Genomic DNA, 20,365 nt, shown 5'->3' with positions numbered 1-20,365 from the left:
TAAAATACATACACTTTTACTAATAGCGCGTCCAATTCCAGGTCTGCAGACAAGTTTAACAAACAAATAAGCAGCGAGAGAGCAAGTAATTTTGGCTTTGTCAATTTCAAGTACTGAAAGAGAGTGTTGAAAGTGACAGGTGTCAGTATCACCGTAGTTCAAACACGAGAAACTAAATGTAAAACCCCTGAAGTACATTAGTGAGAGCGTCACACTGTGTGGAAACAAACATACATAAGTGTGACTGAGTTAAAAGAACAGGCAGGTAAATGGACAATGGCAATGCTGTTAAACCGGCACGGCGGTTGGCCTAGTGGTAAGGCGTCCGCCCTGTGATCGGGAGGTCGTGGGTTCGAACCCCGGCCGGGTCATACCTAAGACTTTAAAATTGGCAATCTAGTGGCTGCTCCGCCTGGCGTCTGGCATTATGGGGTTAGTGCTAGGACTGGTTGGTCCGGTGTCAGAATAATGTGACTGGGTGAGACATGAAGCCTGTGCTGCGACTTCTCTCTTGTGTGTGGCGCACGTTATATGTCAAAGCAGCACCGCCCTGATATGGCCCTTCGTGGTCGGCTGGGCGTTAAACAAACAAACAAACAAACAATGCTGTTAAGAGTAATGTTATTTCCCTTAAAATCTTGTGCGCTTGTTGAAAGTTCACAAATGAGGGTGACGGTTACTTAAAAAAAAAGTATGTTTCGAACGCGCTTTGACAAAGTGTTTTCGAAAGTTTTTTTTATTATTGTTTTAGAGAAGCGGCCGGGTATTCTGTTACTAGCGAGAAACGTACATTCCGTAAACTACCTTGTATACGCCCAGTATCGAGTAAACGCCCACCCCTTACTTTAGCCCGAAAGCTGTGCAGAATAATAATAATAATAATAACTGGATATTTTTAAGTGCCTAACCTATGGCTCTAGGCCCTTTACAAAGGAACATATATATATACAGAATAGAACAATTAAAAGTACAACCTACATAAAACAAATTAATCATACAGACACAAATCACCACATGCACTGTTCACACAATAATCATATGTGCAATACACACTATATACAGGGTGTACCACAAAAAGAGGGACAAAAAGAAACTGTCATAGTTTCTACAAATACAAGAATTTTCGCAAGATTTTTTTCACCAGATGTGGAAAACATCTCAAATTTTTATTATACCAAAGCATTTCGAAATCGAAGAACATTTGGTTGCTCTTGTCAGTAATTGATGACATGTTCAATCCAGGCCCCGCGCTGCTGGATGACGTGGGCCACAAAAAGAGGGACAAAATCAAACTCTCATATTTTCTAAGAAAATAATTGTTTCTTTCTGATTTTCAGGTGATATATCCAGAAGACCTGTAAGTTTTATCTGACAGAAGAATGGACCCCTACGATCACTTTTCCGTCGAAGAGAGGACCAAGATTGTGAAACTGTAAGTCGCCTACTCTGGTTCAAAGACAGTTTCGACGCGAACACCCTGGAAAGAAAATACCACATCGTCATACTATCACACGCTTGGTTGATAAGTTCAGAAACACTGGTAGTGTGGTTAACAACAACAAAGGACATTCTGGTCAGAAAGAAACAATTATTTTCTTAGAAAATATGAGAGTTTGATTTTGTCCCTCTTTTTGTGGCCCACCCTGTATATACAAACATGCACAGCTAACACTCTCAACAATCATAACAACTTTATGGAAGAGGAGTATGTGCAGAAATGGAATGAAGAAGACAGTAGGCCAGGTTGGTGTAATATTCTGTGAAAAAGAAAGTTTGCAACTGTTGTTTAAAAGAGCTGAGAGAGGTGCAGTGTCTGACAGAGAAGGGAAGAGATAGGGTATACTACCTAGTACCTAGTGTGTCTTTGTGTGTGTGTGTGTGTGTGTGTGTGTGTGTGTGTGTGTGTGTGTGTGTGCGTGTGTGTGTGTGTGTATGTGTGTGTATGTGTGTGTGTGCGTGTGTGTGTGTGTGTGTGTGTATGTGTGTGTGTATGTGTGTGTGTGCGTATGTGTGTGTGTGTGTGTGTGTGTGTGTGTGTGTGTGTGTGTGTGTGTGTGAGTGAGTGCCAGTGCGTGTGTGCGTTTACTTGCATGCGTGTCTGTCTGTCTGTCTGTCTGTGCTCTCGTGTACGTGTACGTATGCATTTAGGTGGGGGAGTGTAAATAGATTGTTCCATTTCGTCGGCAGATCATTTCTGAGTCATTTATTATAATTACAGTCGAGACCGGATGTAAGAAAGTCGTCGGGACCCACTTTTTGTCTTTCATACATCCGGTCTTTACTAAATCCGGTTAACCGGATGTATGAAAATATTGTGGATTGACTTTCATACATTCCGCCACGCGTTTGTTACTTGATAAAAGTAGGGGTTTTTCATATCATTTTTGTATTTATTTGTTTTTTTATGTTTAAATGTTTTGATACATATCCTTGTTAGAAGAAAAGGGTTGTGAATAACAAGTGGAAAAGTACATGTTCTTACATACACTGACACAGTCAGGACAACCGATAGAAAGAGCAACTGTTTGTGTAAGGAACTGTTCTGCTTTGCATAAGGCCGTGCACTCTCCGCCCCCCCCCCCCGCCCCCCCCCCCCCCGTCCCTCTGTGTGTGTGTGTGTGTGCGCATACGTGCGTGCGCTCGCGCGCACGTGTGTGTTTGTGTGTGGCTCAACTGTATTGTGTGTGTTCCCTCCACAACCCTTTTGCGCTTTTGACAATGTTTTTGGTCGTGGAAGCTTTGTAATGACCGTTGGCGTAGCAAATAACATTTTCTGAGTTATCTCTCTCTCTCTCTCTCTCTCTCTCTCTCTCTCTCTCTCTCTCTCTCTCTCTCTCTCTCTCTCTCTCCCTCTCTCTCTCTCTCTCTCTCTCTCTCTCTCCAAAACGCACACATTTATAACACACACACACACACACACACACACACACACACACACACACACACACGCGCGCGCACTGAATACAAAAAAGTGAGTTAAACTTCAAACCAGTTTAATGGATTAAAACAACAACAACAACATAAAAAAAAACTGAGTCACACCCACGACCAATGCCTCTGGTTCTAATTGTACAAAAAAATGCCTTCCTGGGCTATTATGGCTCTTCAGTCATGACAAATTTATAACAGGCTAAAATGAATAGACAAACAAAACAGATTATTAATGGAGTTAAACATAAAATCAGTTTAATGGATAAAATCAACAACAACAACAAGAACATAAAAACAACAACAAGAACATAAAAACAACAACATAAAATACAACAAAATAAAATACAACAACATAAAATAGGCTACAACAACATAAAAAAAACATAAAAAGATAACAACTGATTCACATCCATGACCAATAATGTCTCTGGTTATAAATGTAACAAAAATGCCTTCTGGGCTTTTATGGGTCTTCGTGACGAATTTGTAACAGGTTAAAAAAAATGATTGAATGGAGAAACAAATTAAACAGAACAACTCGTTGACGGCTATAGAATCTGTTGGCGGGGAAGTTTTCAGGGCATCCTCATTTAGACTACCTTTGTGGACACCACCCGCTCAAAATGGTAGGAGAAGTTCGAGTCGCTATTGAAGGGAAATTACTCTTACCACACTTTGGTGACTTGGGTCTACTTTCGTTTTCTTACAACCGGTCTTGCAAGAACGCATTTGTGCTGCTCGGGACCAGAGATTTGCTTTCATACAACCGGACTTTTATACATCCGATTTTCATACAACCGGAAAATTCTAAGTAATAACAAAGAGTAGCTTCTGCCGGGACCCTGCCTACCCCTTTCATACATCCAGACTTTCATACATCCGGTGTTTTATACATCCGGTCTGTACTGCCTCATCATTTTATGACAAAGGTTATAAGAATGTGCAACCGTTGCTGCTAACTGTACTTCAGCAACTTCGCTACTGCAGAGACTCTCTCTCTCTCTCTCTCTCTCTCTCTCTCTCTCTCTCTCTCTCTCTCTCTCTTCCTCTCTGATTCTCTCTCTCCCTCTCTCTCTCTCTCTTTCTCTCTCTTTCTCTCCCTCTCTCTCTCTCTCTCTTTCTCTTTCTCTCTCTGTCTGTCTCTCTTTCTCTCTCTCTCCCTCTCTCTCTCTCTCTCTCAATCTCTCTCTTTCTCTCCGTCAATCGCTCTCTCTCTCTCTCTCTCTCTCTCTCTCTCTCTCTCTCTCTCTCTCTCTCTCTCATTGTCACTTGGTATCTCCTGTATCTCTCTCACCTCCTTGCCCAAGCCGTCTCCAAAGGGCAGTGCTCTCGGTTAGGCTTACAACCCTTACTATTCCTTCCCTCTCACTCGAATTACCATTTATTGTCCATCTCCCATTCTTTTAATAATTTCTCTCATTTCCCAGCGTCTGTCTCTCTCCCCTCTGCCACTTAACCGCTTTCCAACCCCCCCCCCCCCGCCCCAAACCTCCACCTAACGTTTGTGCTACAATTTCTACTTGTACTTTGGAGGGTTTTTGTTAAATAAGACCAAACCCTACCCCCCCCCCCCCCTGTCTATATATCTCTCTAACCCCCCCCCCCCCCACGTTCACTTTCTCACCCACGTTTTTCCCTCACTTTCTAGTTTCTCTCACTCCCCCCCCCCCCCCCTCCCCTTCCTTCTGCCACTCTACACCAACCTTATCTGAAGATTTGTGCTCTCAATTAGGTATGCTACCTTGTACGCCGTTAGAGGGCTGTCGGTGTATAAAACAATACCTCCAAATTTAGCAGTCAAACGTCGCCCCGCCCATCTTCTTCATAGCTCCGCCCACTCCCACCTGTGCTCCTCCTCCCCCGTTGTCCCCCATCTGTAGCAAAACATCATTGCCCCCCCCCCCCCCCCTTCCCCCGAAGGTGGTTATACCTGAGACCAGTGCAGTCCCCTGATTTAATCCACTTAGTGTTGCTGTGCGAAAAGCTAACTCGTTGTTGTTTGCGCCGTTAGGAGTGAGAGTACTACATACTGTACAGGTGGGTTCCCAACCAAATATGACGCCTTTGTTGTTACTCGTCGCTCTCTTCCCTCCTCTTAGCTCACCCCTCCTCCCTTTCTCCTTCCACCCCAACTATTAGTCTACCACGCCTCTCTGCCTCCCCCTCCACTCCCCACCCCAACACACACACTTCATAGTCTACCACGCTTCTCAGTCTTCCCTCTCTCCCACCCACCACCCATCCCCCTTTCTGACTCTCTCTTCCTCGCGGTCCTACCCCTCACTGCCTCGCCCCCCTCCCCCCTCGGACCGACCCCCCTCCCCTCGCCAACCACCCCCTCTCCAACCCCCCCTCCTCCTTCTCAAGAGTCCCCAGCGGTACAGGTGCGGGCCTATCTCTCAGACAAGCGAGTGTCGCCAGCCAGACAATGAAAAGTGCACCATCGTTGGTAGCCAGGGAGCTAGGTGATCCCGTGATACAGTCTCCACTCCGACTACCGAGCGAGAGTCACCTTCAACGACTTCTGATGAAGAAGCCAGCGAAAGCCAGCACAGTATCTCCTTGAGAGCAGAACAGTTTCCACCTGGGAAGACGCTACTGAGCAATAGTCACCTTCGTGGATGAAGAAGCTATCGAAAAACAAGCAGAGTATTTTTCTGAGAGCAGAGCAGTATTTTTTCCCTGAGAGCAGAGCAGTATTTATCTGAGAGCAGCGCCGTATCCACCTGAGATCCACCTGGAAGAAGCTACTGAGCAAAATTCACCTTTGTGGACGTATGATGAATAGACCAGCAAAAGTCAGCGCAGTATCTCTCTAAAAGCAGCACACAGTTTCTGACAGCATCACATTATCCACCTGAGAGAAGCTACTGAGCAATAGTCACTGTCACGGACTACTTATGAAAAAGCCAGCGAAAGGAAGCACAATATTCTGAGAACGGCAGGGCCTTTATATGAGAGCAGCAAAGTATCTATCTTTAAGCTTTACTAAGTATCTAAAAACAACAAGCTATCTGAAAGCATCACATTATCTGAGAACAGCACAATATTTGAGAACAGGATATTATTCTGAGAACTGTACAGTATCTATCTGAGATCAGCAAGGTATGTGAATTAAAAACTGCATAATAGATATGAGATCATCGCAGTAGCTGTAATCAGTCAAACACAGTACCTGAGACTAGCACAGTATCTATCCGACACCAAGACAGTATCTGTGAACTACACAGATCTTCTTGCCGGGCTACTGATGATGAAGCCAGCAAATGCCAGCCCAGTATCCTGAGAACCGCTCATGAGTATCGGAGACACCACAACCAGTGCTACTTGGCGGTTGGTCCTTTTATCATCAGAGAGGTCACGTCACCTGCCTATTGTCTGGAGGCTCTTGTGATGTGTTCTATAAGTAGCTGGACTGCAAGTAGCCAAGTTCATGTTACAAAGAGTCTGCTACCTTCTTAATCTGTTCTGGAAGTACTAGAAGACGAACTACAAGATGCTACTATACTGTTGCAAAGAATTTTGAGGATACCTTTTCTTCAGAAGTACCTGCTGGTCGTGGAACTCGAAGTTGCAATGTTTCTTTTCTGAGCTGAGGAATCTGAGTAGCTGTTTTTAACGTTGTGAAAGTAGACACCCTCTTTGGAACATTATCTGTGGATTCTTCTCATATTCTGGACGTGTTCCTAATCGCCTGATTTTGTATTGAAATAACTCTTCGTATCTCTGTCGGGCATCGTTTCAAAACTTGTGTTCTGAAGAACTACAAGCTGTTTTCCGAGTTGATAAAATTCATATTATTTGGAATCTGTCGGCTTATCTTTTCTGACCATCTCACACTCTGAAAGGACTGATACACTCATCTCCTGGTACACTTTTAACGTCGTGTCAGAACTTTTGTCCTTGAGAGCTAGTAGGACTGTTCCTTGTCACCAGATTTGTGTTGCAAGGAGTCTTCGTGCCTCAACCTTTGACAAAGGCTTTGTTTTCAAAGTCACGGACAATTCCTGGCTAGGTCCCTTACCGCCTGATTCGAGTTGCAAGGAATCATCACACCCGTTTGGCGGGAATAGTTTCGAAACTTTTGTTCTGGAGAACACCCCTGAACGCTGCTCGACGAGTTGACTGCGACCTATCAGTTCATCTCCTTCTCTGGAATTACCGGTAGAAGATCTTTTTCTCTGCTGGCGCATTGTTCCAAAGGCTTCCGAAGCTGAACGCGGGAAGGTGACTTCAACTTGCTAGTGGTGCGCAAGCCAGCTCAGTTGACACTTCAGACCATTGCTCCGTTTTGACGACTTACGCTGATACGTGAGTATGGAATAATTGTAATATTCTTAAAAACGGAAGTTTCAATTTTCAAACAAAGAAAAATTAATGAATAAACCTAAAAAAAAAAAAGAGAAACAGATAGACTGCCTACGGTCTAAAAATCAAGAGAGAAACTGAAATTCATTCCTGGTACGTTTGATTAATTAAAATGTAACATTATTAGCATTGCTTTATTATAAGGCCAAGAAAACAATTCGATGTTTCCGATTCCCCGACCGATTGTGTTTTCCTTCCGACGCTTCAAACAAATGAAAATATAAAAATAAATTAATAAAATGTGTCAAAACTCGATTTTGCAGTCTTCACAAGGAAAGTTATTCTTCTCCGACACAGCTAGCACAATTTCCGTCAGAAAAAAGCCACATCGGCACATCTACCTGTGTAAATAAAATAAAAATCTTCAATCCAAAAAAAAAAAAAGTACCCGACATAAGGACCCTTCAGCATTGCCTCAGCTGGAGTTGTGGAGTTGAAATAAACTATACATTTTTGAGCCTTCAAAAGTTTTTATTAACGACCCAATTTGATATATAGACCTTTGATTGTATCCCTATATTCATTACCCGTTCGGCAAGTGCAGTGTTGGCGTTAACCGGTAATTACCGGTATTTTACCGGTTGAAATGAAAAAATACCGGAAAATAATTGGCTGCCGGTATAACCTACCGGTTGATTTTTAGAACTACCGTTTTTTTCGCTGGTAAAACAACAAAACCAGTACTCTGAGTTGAACTCTTACTGGTTCCAATGACCAGCCTACCTTTTTATATTTAGTCAAGTTTTGACTAAATATTTTAACATCGAGGGGGAATCGAAACGAGGGTCGTGGTGTATGTGCGTGTGTGTGTGCGTGTGTGTGTCTGTGTGTGTGTGTGTGTGTGTGTGTGTGTAGAGCGATTCAGACTAAACTACTGGACCGATCTTTATGAAATTTGACATGAGAGTTCCTGGGTATGAAATCCCCGAACGTTTTTTTCATTTTTTTGATAAATGTCTTTGATGACGTCATATCCGGCTTTTCGTGAAAGTTGAGGCGGCACTGTCACGCCCTCATTTTTCAACCAAATTGGTTGAAATTTTGGTCAAGTACTCTTCGACGAAGCCTGGGGTTCGGTATTGCATTTCAGCTTGGTGGCTTAAAAATTAATTAATGACTTTGGTCATTAAAAATCGGAAAATTGTAAAAAAAAATAAAAATTTATAAAACGATCCAAATTTACGTTTATCTTATTCTCCATCATTTGCGGATTCCAAAAACATATAAATATGTTATATTCGGATTAAAAACAAGCTCTGAAAATTAAATATATAAACATTATTATCAAAATTTTTTTTTCGAAATCAATTTAAAAACACTTTCATCTTATTTCTTGTCGGTTCCTGATTCCAAAAATATATAGATATGATATGTTTGGATTAAAAACACGCTCAGAAAGTTAAAACGAAGAGAGGTACAGAAAAGCGTGCTATCCTTCTCAGCGCAACGAATACCCCGCTCTTCTTGTCAATTCCACGTGCACTGCCTTTGCCACGGGCGGTGGAGTGACGATGCTACGAGTATACGGTCTTGCTGCGTTGCGTTGCGTTCAGTTTCATTCTGTGAGTTCGACAGCTACTTGACTAAATATTGTATTTTCGCCTTACGCGACTTGTTTTCTGGATAGTTTTCATCATAAAAGTTTGTGTACCAGTTTGAAAAAATATTAGCGCCATCACTGGCAAGTGTCTGTTCTCACTGTGCTCACCTAGTCAGATCGTAGATATATATATATATATCACACTCAAAACGGAAGCCTTCGTTTCCAGGTTCCAAACAACTCTGACCCTCTTTAGGAGTAAACGCTCTGACAATCGACGCTTAAAGTTATTTACAACATACGATACTAACTATTACTGATTGTTGATTCTTCACTCAACCTAAGAAGAATTTATGGTGCTCCGTTGAGGAAAAAGAGGAGGATACTTGTTTTGATATAAAGCGATCTTGTCGGCATCATAAAGTAAAACGTAGCGGTTTGAATTGTGGCCGTCGCTTCGGAAAACTAGAGGGGGGAGTTTACGTCCTCTCAGAAACTATTTCTATTTGGGACAAGAGTTGTTGATACGCTAAGAAAAGTCGCCTCGTATGAAGCACATATAATTTCTTTGTGAGCGTAGAATAAAATTTAAAGGTGCAGGGCAGATACAGAAAAAAAATCATGTTCTGGATATTGGACGTGTGTACAGTTAATAGTGAAATATTCTGTATTTTTACAATTTTGAATTTTAAAAATTTATTTATTTATTTATGTATTTATTTATGCATTTATGTATGTATGTATGTGTTAATGTATTCATGAACTTATTTAATTATGAATTTATTTATTTGATATATTTCTTTATTCACTTATTCCGACATGACAGTCAGTATGTCAATCAGCCAATCGTTCATTATAAATATGATGGGATTGACTTTTTATTCATGTGTTCAATTTGTTTTCATTTAGTTTTTATGTATTTATCTATTACGCAACAAAACGTAAAATGTCAAGCATATTAAGAATAAGACGACGAACAGAAGAAGTTGTATCTTTTATAAACAATTTTTTTTTTAAACCCTGTACGCTGTTGTCTTCAAACGCATGCTTGTCACAATGTTTAAAGACGCCTTAATCATCATGAAAACATTCTGAAAAACCCGCTCCATGCAATAAACAGATATACTGTATTCGATTAGGCCTAAAAAAAAAATAGGTGTGGTTACGGTAACCCGACCTACCCTATTTTTAGGGGCCGACCCAAGGACTACTTCTCTCAGTACTGGTAGAAGGAGTACTTGGGCCGACCCAATAACTTTTTATTACATTTGTCAACAACAAAACAAAAACACACAAGAAAACGAGTGCAGACAACGCAATAAAAGCGAAAGCGCCCGAGTCGCACACTTATTTCCCTGTCAAGTAGGTTTAATTTGTACACATTAGAAAAAAAAGTTAAAAAAAAAAGTGATTGCCTACCTTCCTACCCTGTTGTTTTTTTTGTTGCTATGTTACCGTAACCACAACTATTTTTTTTTGGCCTTAGTATGTGTCAGGGCTCCCCACGGACGCCGCTACACCTAGAGGATCCCGAAACCACAAACTTTAATTTGTAGGGGGTCAAAGGACCCCCTCAATCGAAGACCAGGACGTTTAAATTCCTGCGCTCGGAAGACACCTTTATCGCCGACCCATGATCCCCTGAGAGCTCATGTCAATGTAATGCCGACTTTTGGAAGGTCTTTGAGCACTTTGTAAAAACACTAAGGCCGGGTCATAATAGTTAGATCAACCCCGAAATTTTTCGTTCAGCCAGATGTTCCAGAATATTTTCTGGAAACAGTTCCGACTGTGTATACGTATAATAGCGGATATGTTGTGACGTCACAACTAACTAGTCATTCGTCAAGGGACCCCTCCATGAATTTCTAGTACGTTTTTTCGGCTTCTAGCTATGACGGAGGGACGCACAGATTGTGCCGGAGCCCTGAATGTATATTCCTTTAAACAGTATTTTATTCATAAACAGACACATGATAATATAACAACATCATTAAGAAGGAGCACAACAAGTTTAAAACTTATGGTAAGTGCTCACATAAACATTCCTGAAATTTCATGGCGGATTATGATCAATGCGACACATTTTTTGAAAAAGAGATGAGACAAAAAAACAAAAAATATATATATATATATAAAAAAAAGGAAGGAAAAAAAAGAAAAGGAGAAAAACAGCAAGGAAAACTTAGTTTGAATTATCGAACACAATCTGTGTCAATACCGAAAACGAAAACAAATACAAAACGAGAACGAAAGACACAACAAAATATCAAAAAAAAGATGGGCCCCAAGTAATATATTTAGAAAAACCCACACCAACATCGAACTAAGGTGTCCCAAAGCGGTTTGATTTCTCAATATAGCTTTGGACAACAACAAAAATAGCACTATTTTCAAATATGGAAATGTATATTATTAGTGATGTGTGCGAAAGTACTGGTACTTTTTTCTGATAAAGCATGGGCGTGTCTATGGTTCTACAAGATGGTCACTTACACGGAATGGGGGGTGACTTTAAAGTCTCAGACTCGCGCCCTTGAGAAACATTAATTTTCTTGTTCATATTGTAAATGTGGTCACCCGTAAACGGAGTATGACTACTCAAATGGCTTAGAGGCGGGGGGGGGGGGGGGGGGTTTACACTTTAAAGGGAGCTTTTGCAAGAACAATGGACTTTTCTCATCCATTTGTAAGAGAAGCGTAGTTCTCGATGCACGCAAAAAACCAAAAATGTTTGCTTTGTTAACACGTCGTTTTCTAAGGATGTGTTCGAATATACTGTTCTTTCTTACACAGAATGATTCTTTTGAAAATGATGTCATCGAACGTACGTTCAGTAATTTTTACCATGTCAGGACTAACCGCAAAATTTGGACACCACAGTTAACCAATAGACGAACTTATACGAAATTCAGATCTGTTGTATTATACGTAAAACCTCTCTCGTGCAAATAGTAGGCCTACCCTGGAGTTGTAGCCCATGAACGCTGAAGAAGAAGAAGAAGAAGAAGAAGAAGAAGAAGAAGAAGAAGAAGAAGAAGAAGAAGAAGAAGAAGAAGAAGAAGAAGAAGCAGAAGCAGAAGCAGAAGAGAAAATAATAGATGTGTACTTTTAATTTAAACCCGTTTGTGAAAAGTAATGCGACTGAAACTAGTACCGGCTTGCTTAATGAAAAGAGAAAGTTCTTTTAAGAAACTCAGTCTTCTGCTTAGTTTTGTTTAGAAAAAATGTATGTGGCAAGACCGATAATAAAGCCACATTTTTCCTTAACAGACACCTGATCAATGTGGTTTTATTCCAGACTTACAAACAATTGATCACAGTTGACAACTGACGTTTATCAGTCAGATTCATCGCAAAATTGGAAATATCTTAGGAATTAAGATGGGAAAAAAGTGTGTTTTTGTTTTGTTTTGTTTTGTTTTGTTTATGTCAGTTTTATGATTAACAAATTTCTCACTTTTTTCTTTTTTTCTTTTTTTTCTTTTTTTTCTTTTTACATTTAGTCAAGTTTTGACTAAATGTTTTAACATAGAGAAGGAATCGAGACAAGGGTCGTGGTGTATGTTTGTGTGTGTGTGTGTCTGTCTGTGCGTGTGTGTGTGTAGAGCGATTCAGACCAAACTACTGGACCGATCTTTATGAAATTTGACATGAGAGTTCCTGGGAATGATATCCCCGGATGATTTTTTCTTTTTTTCGATAAATACCTTTGATGACGTCATATCCGGCTTTTTGTATAAAATGAGGCGGCACTGTCACTCCCTCATTTTTTTTTAATCAAATTGATTGAAATTTTTGTAAAGCAATCTTCGACGAAGGCCGGACTTTGGTATTGCATTTCAGCTTGGTGGCTTAAAAATTAGTTAATGACTTTGGTCATTAAAAATCTGAAAATTGTAATAATTTTTGTTTTATATAAAACGATCAAAATTTACGTTCATCTTATTCTACATCATTTCCTGATTCCAAAAACATATAAATATGTTATATTTGGATTAAAAACAAGCTCTGAAAATTAAAAATATAAAAATTATGATCAAAATTAAATTTCCAAAATCGATTTAAAAACAATTTCATCTTATTCCTTGTCGGTTCCTAATTCCGAAAACATATAGATATGATATGTTTGAATTAAAAACACGCTCAGAAAGTTAAAACGAAGAGAGGTACAGAAAAGCGTGCTATGCAGCCCAGCGAAACCACTACCGCGCTGAACAGGCTCGTCAGTTTCACTCCGTTTTGCACAAGCGGCGGACTACGGTCATTGTGAAAAAATGCAGTGCGTTCAGTTTCATTCTGTGAGTTCCACAGCTTGACTAAATGTAGTAATTTCGCCTTACGCGACTTTTTTTTTCATAGTTTAGTTATCTCGCGAGTTATAAAATATATATTTGTTGTAATAATGTGCATCTAGACGAAAAGCTTCAGTTAAAACTTGGGTTTTCTGGACATTTCTAAAGCAAAGTGTTAAAACAATAATATCATTACCTTACATTCCCGATTGCATTTTTGGTCGGTGACTTTAAAAGTAGCTGTAACGGTAAGGCTTTCTTATCAACTCTTGTGAGCTCTCTAAAGAATCTGCTTTCTGCCTCTGGCTCATAGACCATGGTACCAAGAGTCCCGAAGAACTGGTAGTTTTCCAGGAGAATAGGAGGACAAAAGATTCTAGTCTCGGGACAATTGGTGCATCTGTTTTCATAACGATGTCTCTGTCGCCCTGTGAAAGACGAGAACGCGACCTTTTGGGTTGGGGATTATCAAAGATGGCGGACAGTAACTTTGATAGTACGGACGGGAGCCGTAGTGCACCGGGATAATTACTGGACAGTAGCCAGGATTTAGTGTGACTTCTGAAAATAATGTTCTCTGTCCTGTTTGGCTTTTGTCTTTTCTTTTTGCAGAAAGGACTTTTTTTCTTCTTTTTTCCCCCCTTTGTTTTCCTTTTTTTCCATTTCTTGTCTTATCTTTTCTCGCATTTGCTTTTTGTCTGTCTGGTTAAGAGTAGGCCAGACACAAAAAAAGAGAAGATCGATGCTGTCAAATCGGTCGCTCATGAACCCCCCCCCCCCCCTGGGTTCTCAAGACAACATACAAACAAACAAACAAACAAACTAACTAACTAACAAACTAACAAACAAACAAACAATAAAACAAAAAGAAAAACAGACTTATCTGGCTTATTTGCGCATTTTAAGGATTCATTGTTTCTGCAATGTTCTTGTTTTAGGAATCATCACAACCAACACTTCTTTTTGCTTGTATCGAAAACTTGACTTTGTGAAACTAGCAAGCACCTGTTTTGTTGGTGTCTTTGTTAATTGTTCTTTCATTTTATGTTGTTGTTTTATTTCTTCCGCATCTGATCTATTTCACGGCTCATACAATTGTTTGACACAAACGAACCATGCAAGAAACATAAAAATCTCTCAATTAAGCAATTAAGCATGAACGACAATCCACGCAGCTCCCGTCAGGTCTGAGTTATCATCCCTTGGGCAAAGGGAGACAATCGTATGGGCAGCGTGGGAAACGGTGCCAGACACAGAATGACCTCCTGATAGGTGGCGCTCCGATAGCATGCCAGGTCAGGGGTCACGGGATCAAGTGCAGAGAGACAAAACTGACGTGTTGACGAGAAAACCTCAGAGAGAGAGAGAGAGAGAGAGAGGGGTGGGGGGGGGGGGGGGGGGAGGGGTGTGAGAGAGAAAGAGAGAGAGAGAAAGAGAGAGAGAGAGAGAGAGGGGTGTGTGTGTGTGTGAGAGAGAGAGAGAGAGAGAGAGAGAGAGAGAGAGAGAGATGATGATAATTAGTTTTAACGTCCTCTTAGAACTATTTGGCCTATCTTGGGACAGGTGGAGTTAATATGCTTTATGTGGGGACAAGACACTGGACAAACATGCAAACAGAGAACACATATGATCGTGTTATATATCTGGAGGTCTGTTGTTGCGATATTTCGAAATGGGGATGGAAGTAATGATTGTGTACGCGGAATATGGTTGGACTGGAGCGGTTTTGTAGGCTTATTTGCTTTTTATGTATGTAGGATATGTTTATATGTGTGGCTGAATAAGTTATAAAAATTTTAAAAAAAATAAATGAATAAAAAAAAATAAAAAAAATAAAAATAAAAAATAAAAATAAATAAATCAATAAATAAATAAAAAATAAAAAAATTAAAAAAATTAACTCAATTAATTTTTTGCCAAAGGAAAATATTGAAGCAACTTCCTAAAAAATATATCAGAATGGGGAACTTAAGTTCAGGTAGGAGGGCAGCCTTGTTTGATCAATTGAGTATAGCTATGGCTTTGTGTTTTAGACGCTTTAGTTGTTGGGCGTGGGAGGGAAGGGGGGGGGGGGGGGTAAGGGGTCGGTGGCAGAGAGGATTGAGGGGTGGGAAGGAGGAAAGGGGATGAGGTTTTCAGAACATATGTCCTATTTCAGCCTTATATATTGAGAGACACAGGGTGTATGCTGGCTTCCATTGAAGCGTGCAATGTTTATCTAAAAACTCATGGGGTTTCAGTTTGTGTTCGTTGACAAGGGTGTGCAGGCCTGTTTTGTTTTGTTTGTCGGGGCATAATAAGCCAACCATGGGCATTGACTTCTGTTTTTAATTCTGTTTCCCAGTGACACCAGGCAACTTTGGCCATTTTGTGTTTTGCTTCCGTCTTTGTTAATTTTAGGTCATGAAATGCTGCTTGATCTGTGACAGCCTCTTTTGCTGCTCTGTCAGCCATATCATTGCCTCTGATCCCTGTGTGTGAGGGGATGTACATAAGGGTCAGTTCTGTCCCAGAGGCAATGATCTGGTGACAGAGGAACAATATTTCCGTCTGAAGCTCTTCCCGGTTTCTGGAACCATTTTGGAGAGCAGTCAGAGCTGATTTTGAGTCGGAGAGAATGACGACTCTTGTTGGGGGTCGAGGAAGGTCATTGACATAGTGGCATGCTCTTAAGATGGCGTACATTTCTGCAGTGAAAATGGACACATCCTTATTGAGTTTAAATTTGTAAGTTATTTTGAGGTCAGGAATGACAAAAGCACAGCCAGTTTGGTCATTATTTTGTTTTGAGCCGTCAGTAAATATCTGTAGGTGATCTTTGTAACTGTTTGAGATTATTTCTCTTACTATAGTGATGAGACAAGTACAGGGTTATCTTTTTTTGTTACACCCAGATCATGATCAGGGATGATAATGGGAGATTCCATGAACCAAAAGGGGAAGGGGTGAATGGGAATGTGGGCCATCCTACCTGGGTTTACCCCACTTTCTTGAAATATCGGTTGAACATAGTCTGCTAGTGGGATCGTTGCTTCGTATATTGTGGGTGTTTTTCTTTTTAGGTTTTGGTAAGGGGCCGAGGTAATTGTGTCGAACTCAGCAGTGAGCTCTTCGTTCACAGCATTATCAACTGTACTGGCTCTTGATACAAACTGGGCCGACTTTAGTCTTCTTTCTTCATCGAGGGGCAGCCAGCCAGCCTCTTGATACACTAGTTTGTTTATGGAGTGTTTTGGGAGATCAAAGATGATTTTGAGTGCAGCCATTTCGGCTCTTTCCAATAGTTTTAGATTCGATTTTGATGCAGCAAAAAAAGCTTCTTGACCATAGGTTAAACGGGATCTTATAATGGCTTTCGTAATGTGAAGCAGGCTGTCTTTATTTGAGGCCCAGGTCTCTCGTTTTAACACTTTGAGGAGACTAAGTGCTTTCTTGGCTTTGCCGACAAGGTTTTTGATGTGTGGCCCCCATGTTAGGTTCGGGGTGGAGAGAGAGAGAGAGAGAGAGAGAGAGAGAGAGAGAGAGAGAGAGAGAGAGAGAGAGAGAGAGAGAGAGAGAGAGGGAGAGAGAGAGAAGGAGAGACTCGGAGAGAGAGAGAGAGAGAGAGAGAGAGAGAGAGAGAGAGAGAGAGAGAGAGAGAGAGAGAGAGAGAGAGTGTCTTTGATCTAAAGGACAGACACTTGACAAATCAAATATTGTTTAAACAGGTAATAAAAACACAAAAGACTACTTGTGGACGAAGTCATGTCAACCGCGTAAACTAGCAAACAAAGAAAATAGGAAAGAAAGAAAGAAACACACAAACAAACAAACAAACAAACAAACAAACAAAAAAACATTATTCTGTGTATTAAACGTTAAAGCCAAAAGCGTAGACAAAATATCTTTGCTCAATGAGAAAGTCGAGGTGACGAAGTTGAAAATGTTCCGTTGGAAAAATCAATGAATACATTCTAAAGACATTGATGATTAATTCATTTTACTTAGCTTAACTAAGTTGATCGTCTATTTATTTATCAGAGCTAATCTTTTGGGGATATTTATTTGATCATTATTGACTCATCTCTTTATCTGTTAGCTAGACGAAGACGCTGGCAATTTTTTGTCTACAAACATGTGTTCAATGAACATAAATTTCATCAAGCCTTTTTTGTTCTTAAAGTTTGTAACTATTGTTTTCCCTTTTTCAGACCAAAATTTCATCAAACTGGAAGGACATCACAAAATGGCGGACGTCATCGCAGTTCCAATCCCACAATACCCTGTGCCTTCTTGTCTTCCGTTTCCGTTTCCAGTGTATCCTTGGCAACCAGCAAGCGAATGTCAAGGCCTCGGAACATGTTATTCTTCTCCTTCTCTCCTTTCGACGCAGCAGCACACCTACTCCTCTTTTTACGAACCTCGACTCAGCCTTGAGATCGACACAGCAAGGTTCCACATGTATGAAAGACAAAAGTGTTACGTTACGTCAGACGAAGTTTGGATGACGTCACCCAAAGCGTCACCCGTGGAGGCTTCGACGCGGGAGTGCGGTATGACGTCACCTGCGCTGGTTTTGGACCTGTCGTTTTGCTGTGCGAAAAGATCCTCAACAAGTAATGAAAGTGAGTGTTGATTTTGGTTTTTGGTGTTTTTTGTTTTGTTTTTTTACACTTTAAAGGGAGCTTTTGCAAGAACAATGGACTTTTCTCATCCATTCGTAACTTACGAGAGATGCTAAAAAAAAATGTTTGCTTTGTTAACACGTTTTCTAAGGATGTGTTAGAATATACTGTTCTTTCTTACACAGAATGATTCTTTTGAAAATGATGTCATCGAACTTTCAGTAATTTTTACCATGTCAGGACTAACCGCAGAATTTGGACACCACAATTAACCAATAGTCGAACTTGTCAAAATTCAGATCTGTTGTATTCCCGTTTGTGTTCACCGAGTAAAAGTGAATCCAAACCAAGAATTGTATCTATCTACCTGTCTTTAGTCTTGAAAAATAAAATATCTCCTTTCTTTCTGACGAAATCAAGTCGAAGGGCAGCAAAACCATCTTCAAAATAAGAATTTTTTTCTTTCTGACGAATCCACTTTAACAAAACTCAAAAAAACAAAACGTGACAAAACAAAAACAGCGCAAAAAAGCGATTTTAAAACTCAGAATGCCTGTTTACTTTCAGACGCACCAAGTTCAAAGAAAGGAAAAGACAAGCCTCGATTTGACTTTGCCAACCTAGCGCGTGCAGTTACGGAGGAGAATGAAGGTCGAAAGGTCAGCTGCAACCAATCACAAGATGCCACGATCATTAGCCATGTTGAGCCTCACTTTCATCATCCAAGGTAGGTGTTCTGATACTTTTCTTATTTAGTAGGTTTCCAGCCTGGTTTCTCTTAGATAGTATTAATAAATATTTTTGTTGGATTCTAAATATACTACAGTGTACGATTTTCCCGAATTTCCCGAATTTCCTGTCGACGTGTTTACGCGCTGTGGCAAAGTTGTGTTCCTTGAAGGTGAGGAAATCTGAGCTATAAATAGCTCAGAGATACTGGCCATTGATCATTGATGGCAAGTGATTATGCATGTTGTCAAAGTGAATAATAAGCTCCGATGTATATAGAAAAAAAAGGAAAAAAAAAAAGCAGGACTTCTAGCATACGTAAATGACAGCTTAAAGCTTGCCTCGCCATCAAGGAATGCGACTTTTCCACATCGCATAAAAAAAAAACACTGTAGAATTATTTCCGAAAATCAGGTATTGAGAAGTTGGGACGAGTCTCTCGCAAAATAGAATGTAAAACAACTAGTGTTCTACTTTCAGCAATGATATTGAAAGGAGTTATGTCTACGGCGTCCGACTTGGGTGTAAATGTCTTACAGCGTTTAAAGTAAAATCGTTACGAACGCTTACTTTCACTTTTGGAAGTATGGACATTGATGGCTTACGTTTTAAAACAATTCCTCAAACACAGTTGTTGCTATTTTGTAAAGATTGAACTATTTCTACATAAAACATGCGCATTGTGTGTTAGAAGAGCGCAAAAAGAACTTGAATTCAGTCATTTCATTAGGTCTCAAAGGACTATTAATAGCTTTGGGACCTCTCTCTAGCAAATCTTTTGACAAACTAAAAAGATCAGAACTGAAATGGTGAGAACAGAAATGCTAGATAATTAACGAAAAGGGAATGAAAAATCAAAGCAAAGAAGAGGAACAAAGTAGCACTGTTACTGTTCGGGACGCTAAGAGCGCTGCGTCCTGTATGTTACAGCTACTCAGCACTGGGCAGTGGTTGTGAGGTATGTCCCCAGGCACCGCAGAGGCCACCAACCATCACTCTCAAAAAGCTCAGAAGACACTCAGGTCCCAGGTAAGTGGTGATCTCTTTAATTCATTTTATTTTTTGTTGGGAGGCCTTTTTTAAAGTTTGTTTAAAGCTTTGGGTCATCTACTCTTTTATAGTAGAAACACACACATACCTTCACGACAGGCCCTCTATAAGCCCCCCCCCCCCCTCACCCCCGATTTAAGACTACCGCCTCCTTTCAAGACCTTACATTTTTTTTCATCAAATCTTGTTAATTCAATTTGTGTTTTTTTCACACACAAAAAAATTCAAATTTTTTTACATTTTTTATTTTTTTTTTACAGATATTCTGGTTTTTAAATTCTGTACTTTTGCCTACATTTCAAGAGGAGTTGTTTTTCTCGGTCCGCCTTAACAATAGTTTAATTCAATTAACGTGTACACTATATTGGGGTGTGCACGTTAAAGATCCCACGATTGACAAAAGGGTCTTTCCTGGCAAAATTGTATAGGCATAGATAAAAATTTCCATCAAATACCCGTGTGACTTGGAATAAAGGCCGCGAAAGGTGAACATTCGCCTAACAGGCTTGAGGTTTGCTGGTCGATGTGAATGCGTGATATATTGTGTAAAAAATTCCATCTCACACGGCATAAAAGCGCTTTGAACTTCGGATAAGGCGCTATATAAATAAAGAGAATTATTAATTATTATTATTAAAAAGAGCAAAGAGCGAATTCACCCGAAAGTTTGCAGTGAATGTTTTGTTTTGTCAACGAGTAAACGTTCCCCATAACGAACCTTTGCTGTATGTATTTTTATTCTCGTTTCAAAGAACCAAGAAAGAGTTCATCTGCAAGTTCTGCCAGCGGCAGTTCACCAAGTCGTACAACCTGCTCATCCACGAGCGAACACACACGGACGAAAGACC

At 40.3% G+C, this 20,365-nt stretch overlaps 1 protein-coding gene across 1 annotated transcript in view; it reads left to right on the top strand.

Moving 5' to 3' along the window:
- The first annotated feature begins 5,397 nt into the window (after positions 1-5,397).
- Positions 5,398-20,365, top strand: part of LOC138980404 (protein odd-skipped-related 1-like) — a 17,802-nt gene continuing 2,834 nt past the window's right edge. The window contains exons 1-5 of the mRNA XM_070353273.1: positions 5,398-7,242; positions 17,325-17,738; positions 18,306-18,465; positions 19,398-19,496; positions 20,270-20,365. The exon at positions 20,270-20,365 is cut by the window's right edge and continues 60 nt beyond it. Coding sequence (XP_070209374.1) covers positions 17,360-17,738; positions 18,306-18,465; positions 19,398-19,496; positions 20,270-20,365 — 734 coding nt within the window. The 5' untranslated portion in view covers positions 5,398-7,242; positions 17,325-17,359. The remainder of the gene's footprint in view (positions 7,243-17,324; positions 17,739-18,305; positions 18,466-19,397; positions 19,497-20,269) is intronic.

Source organism: Littorina saxatilis, linkage group LG11, assembly GCF_037325665.1.
Source record: "Littorina saxatilis isolate snail1 linkage group LG11, US_GU_Lsax_2.0, whole genome shotgun sequence".
NCBI lineage: Eukaryota > Metazoa > Mollusca > Gastropoda > Littorinimorpha > Littorinidae > Littorina > Littorina saxatilis.
Note: the sequence above shows the minus strand (reverse complement) of the source record. Positions and strands in the feature narration are given on the sequence as shown.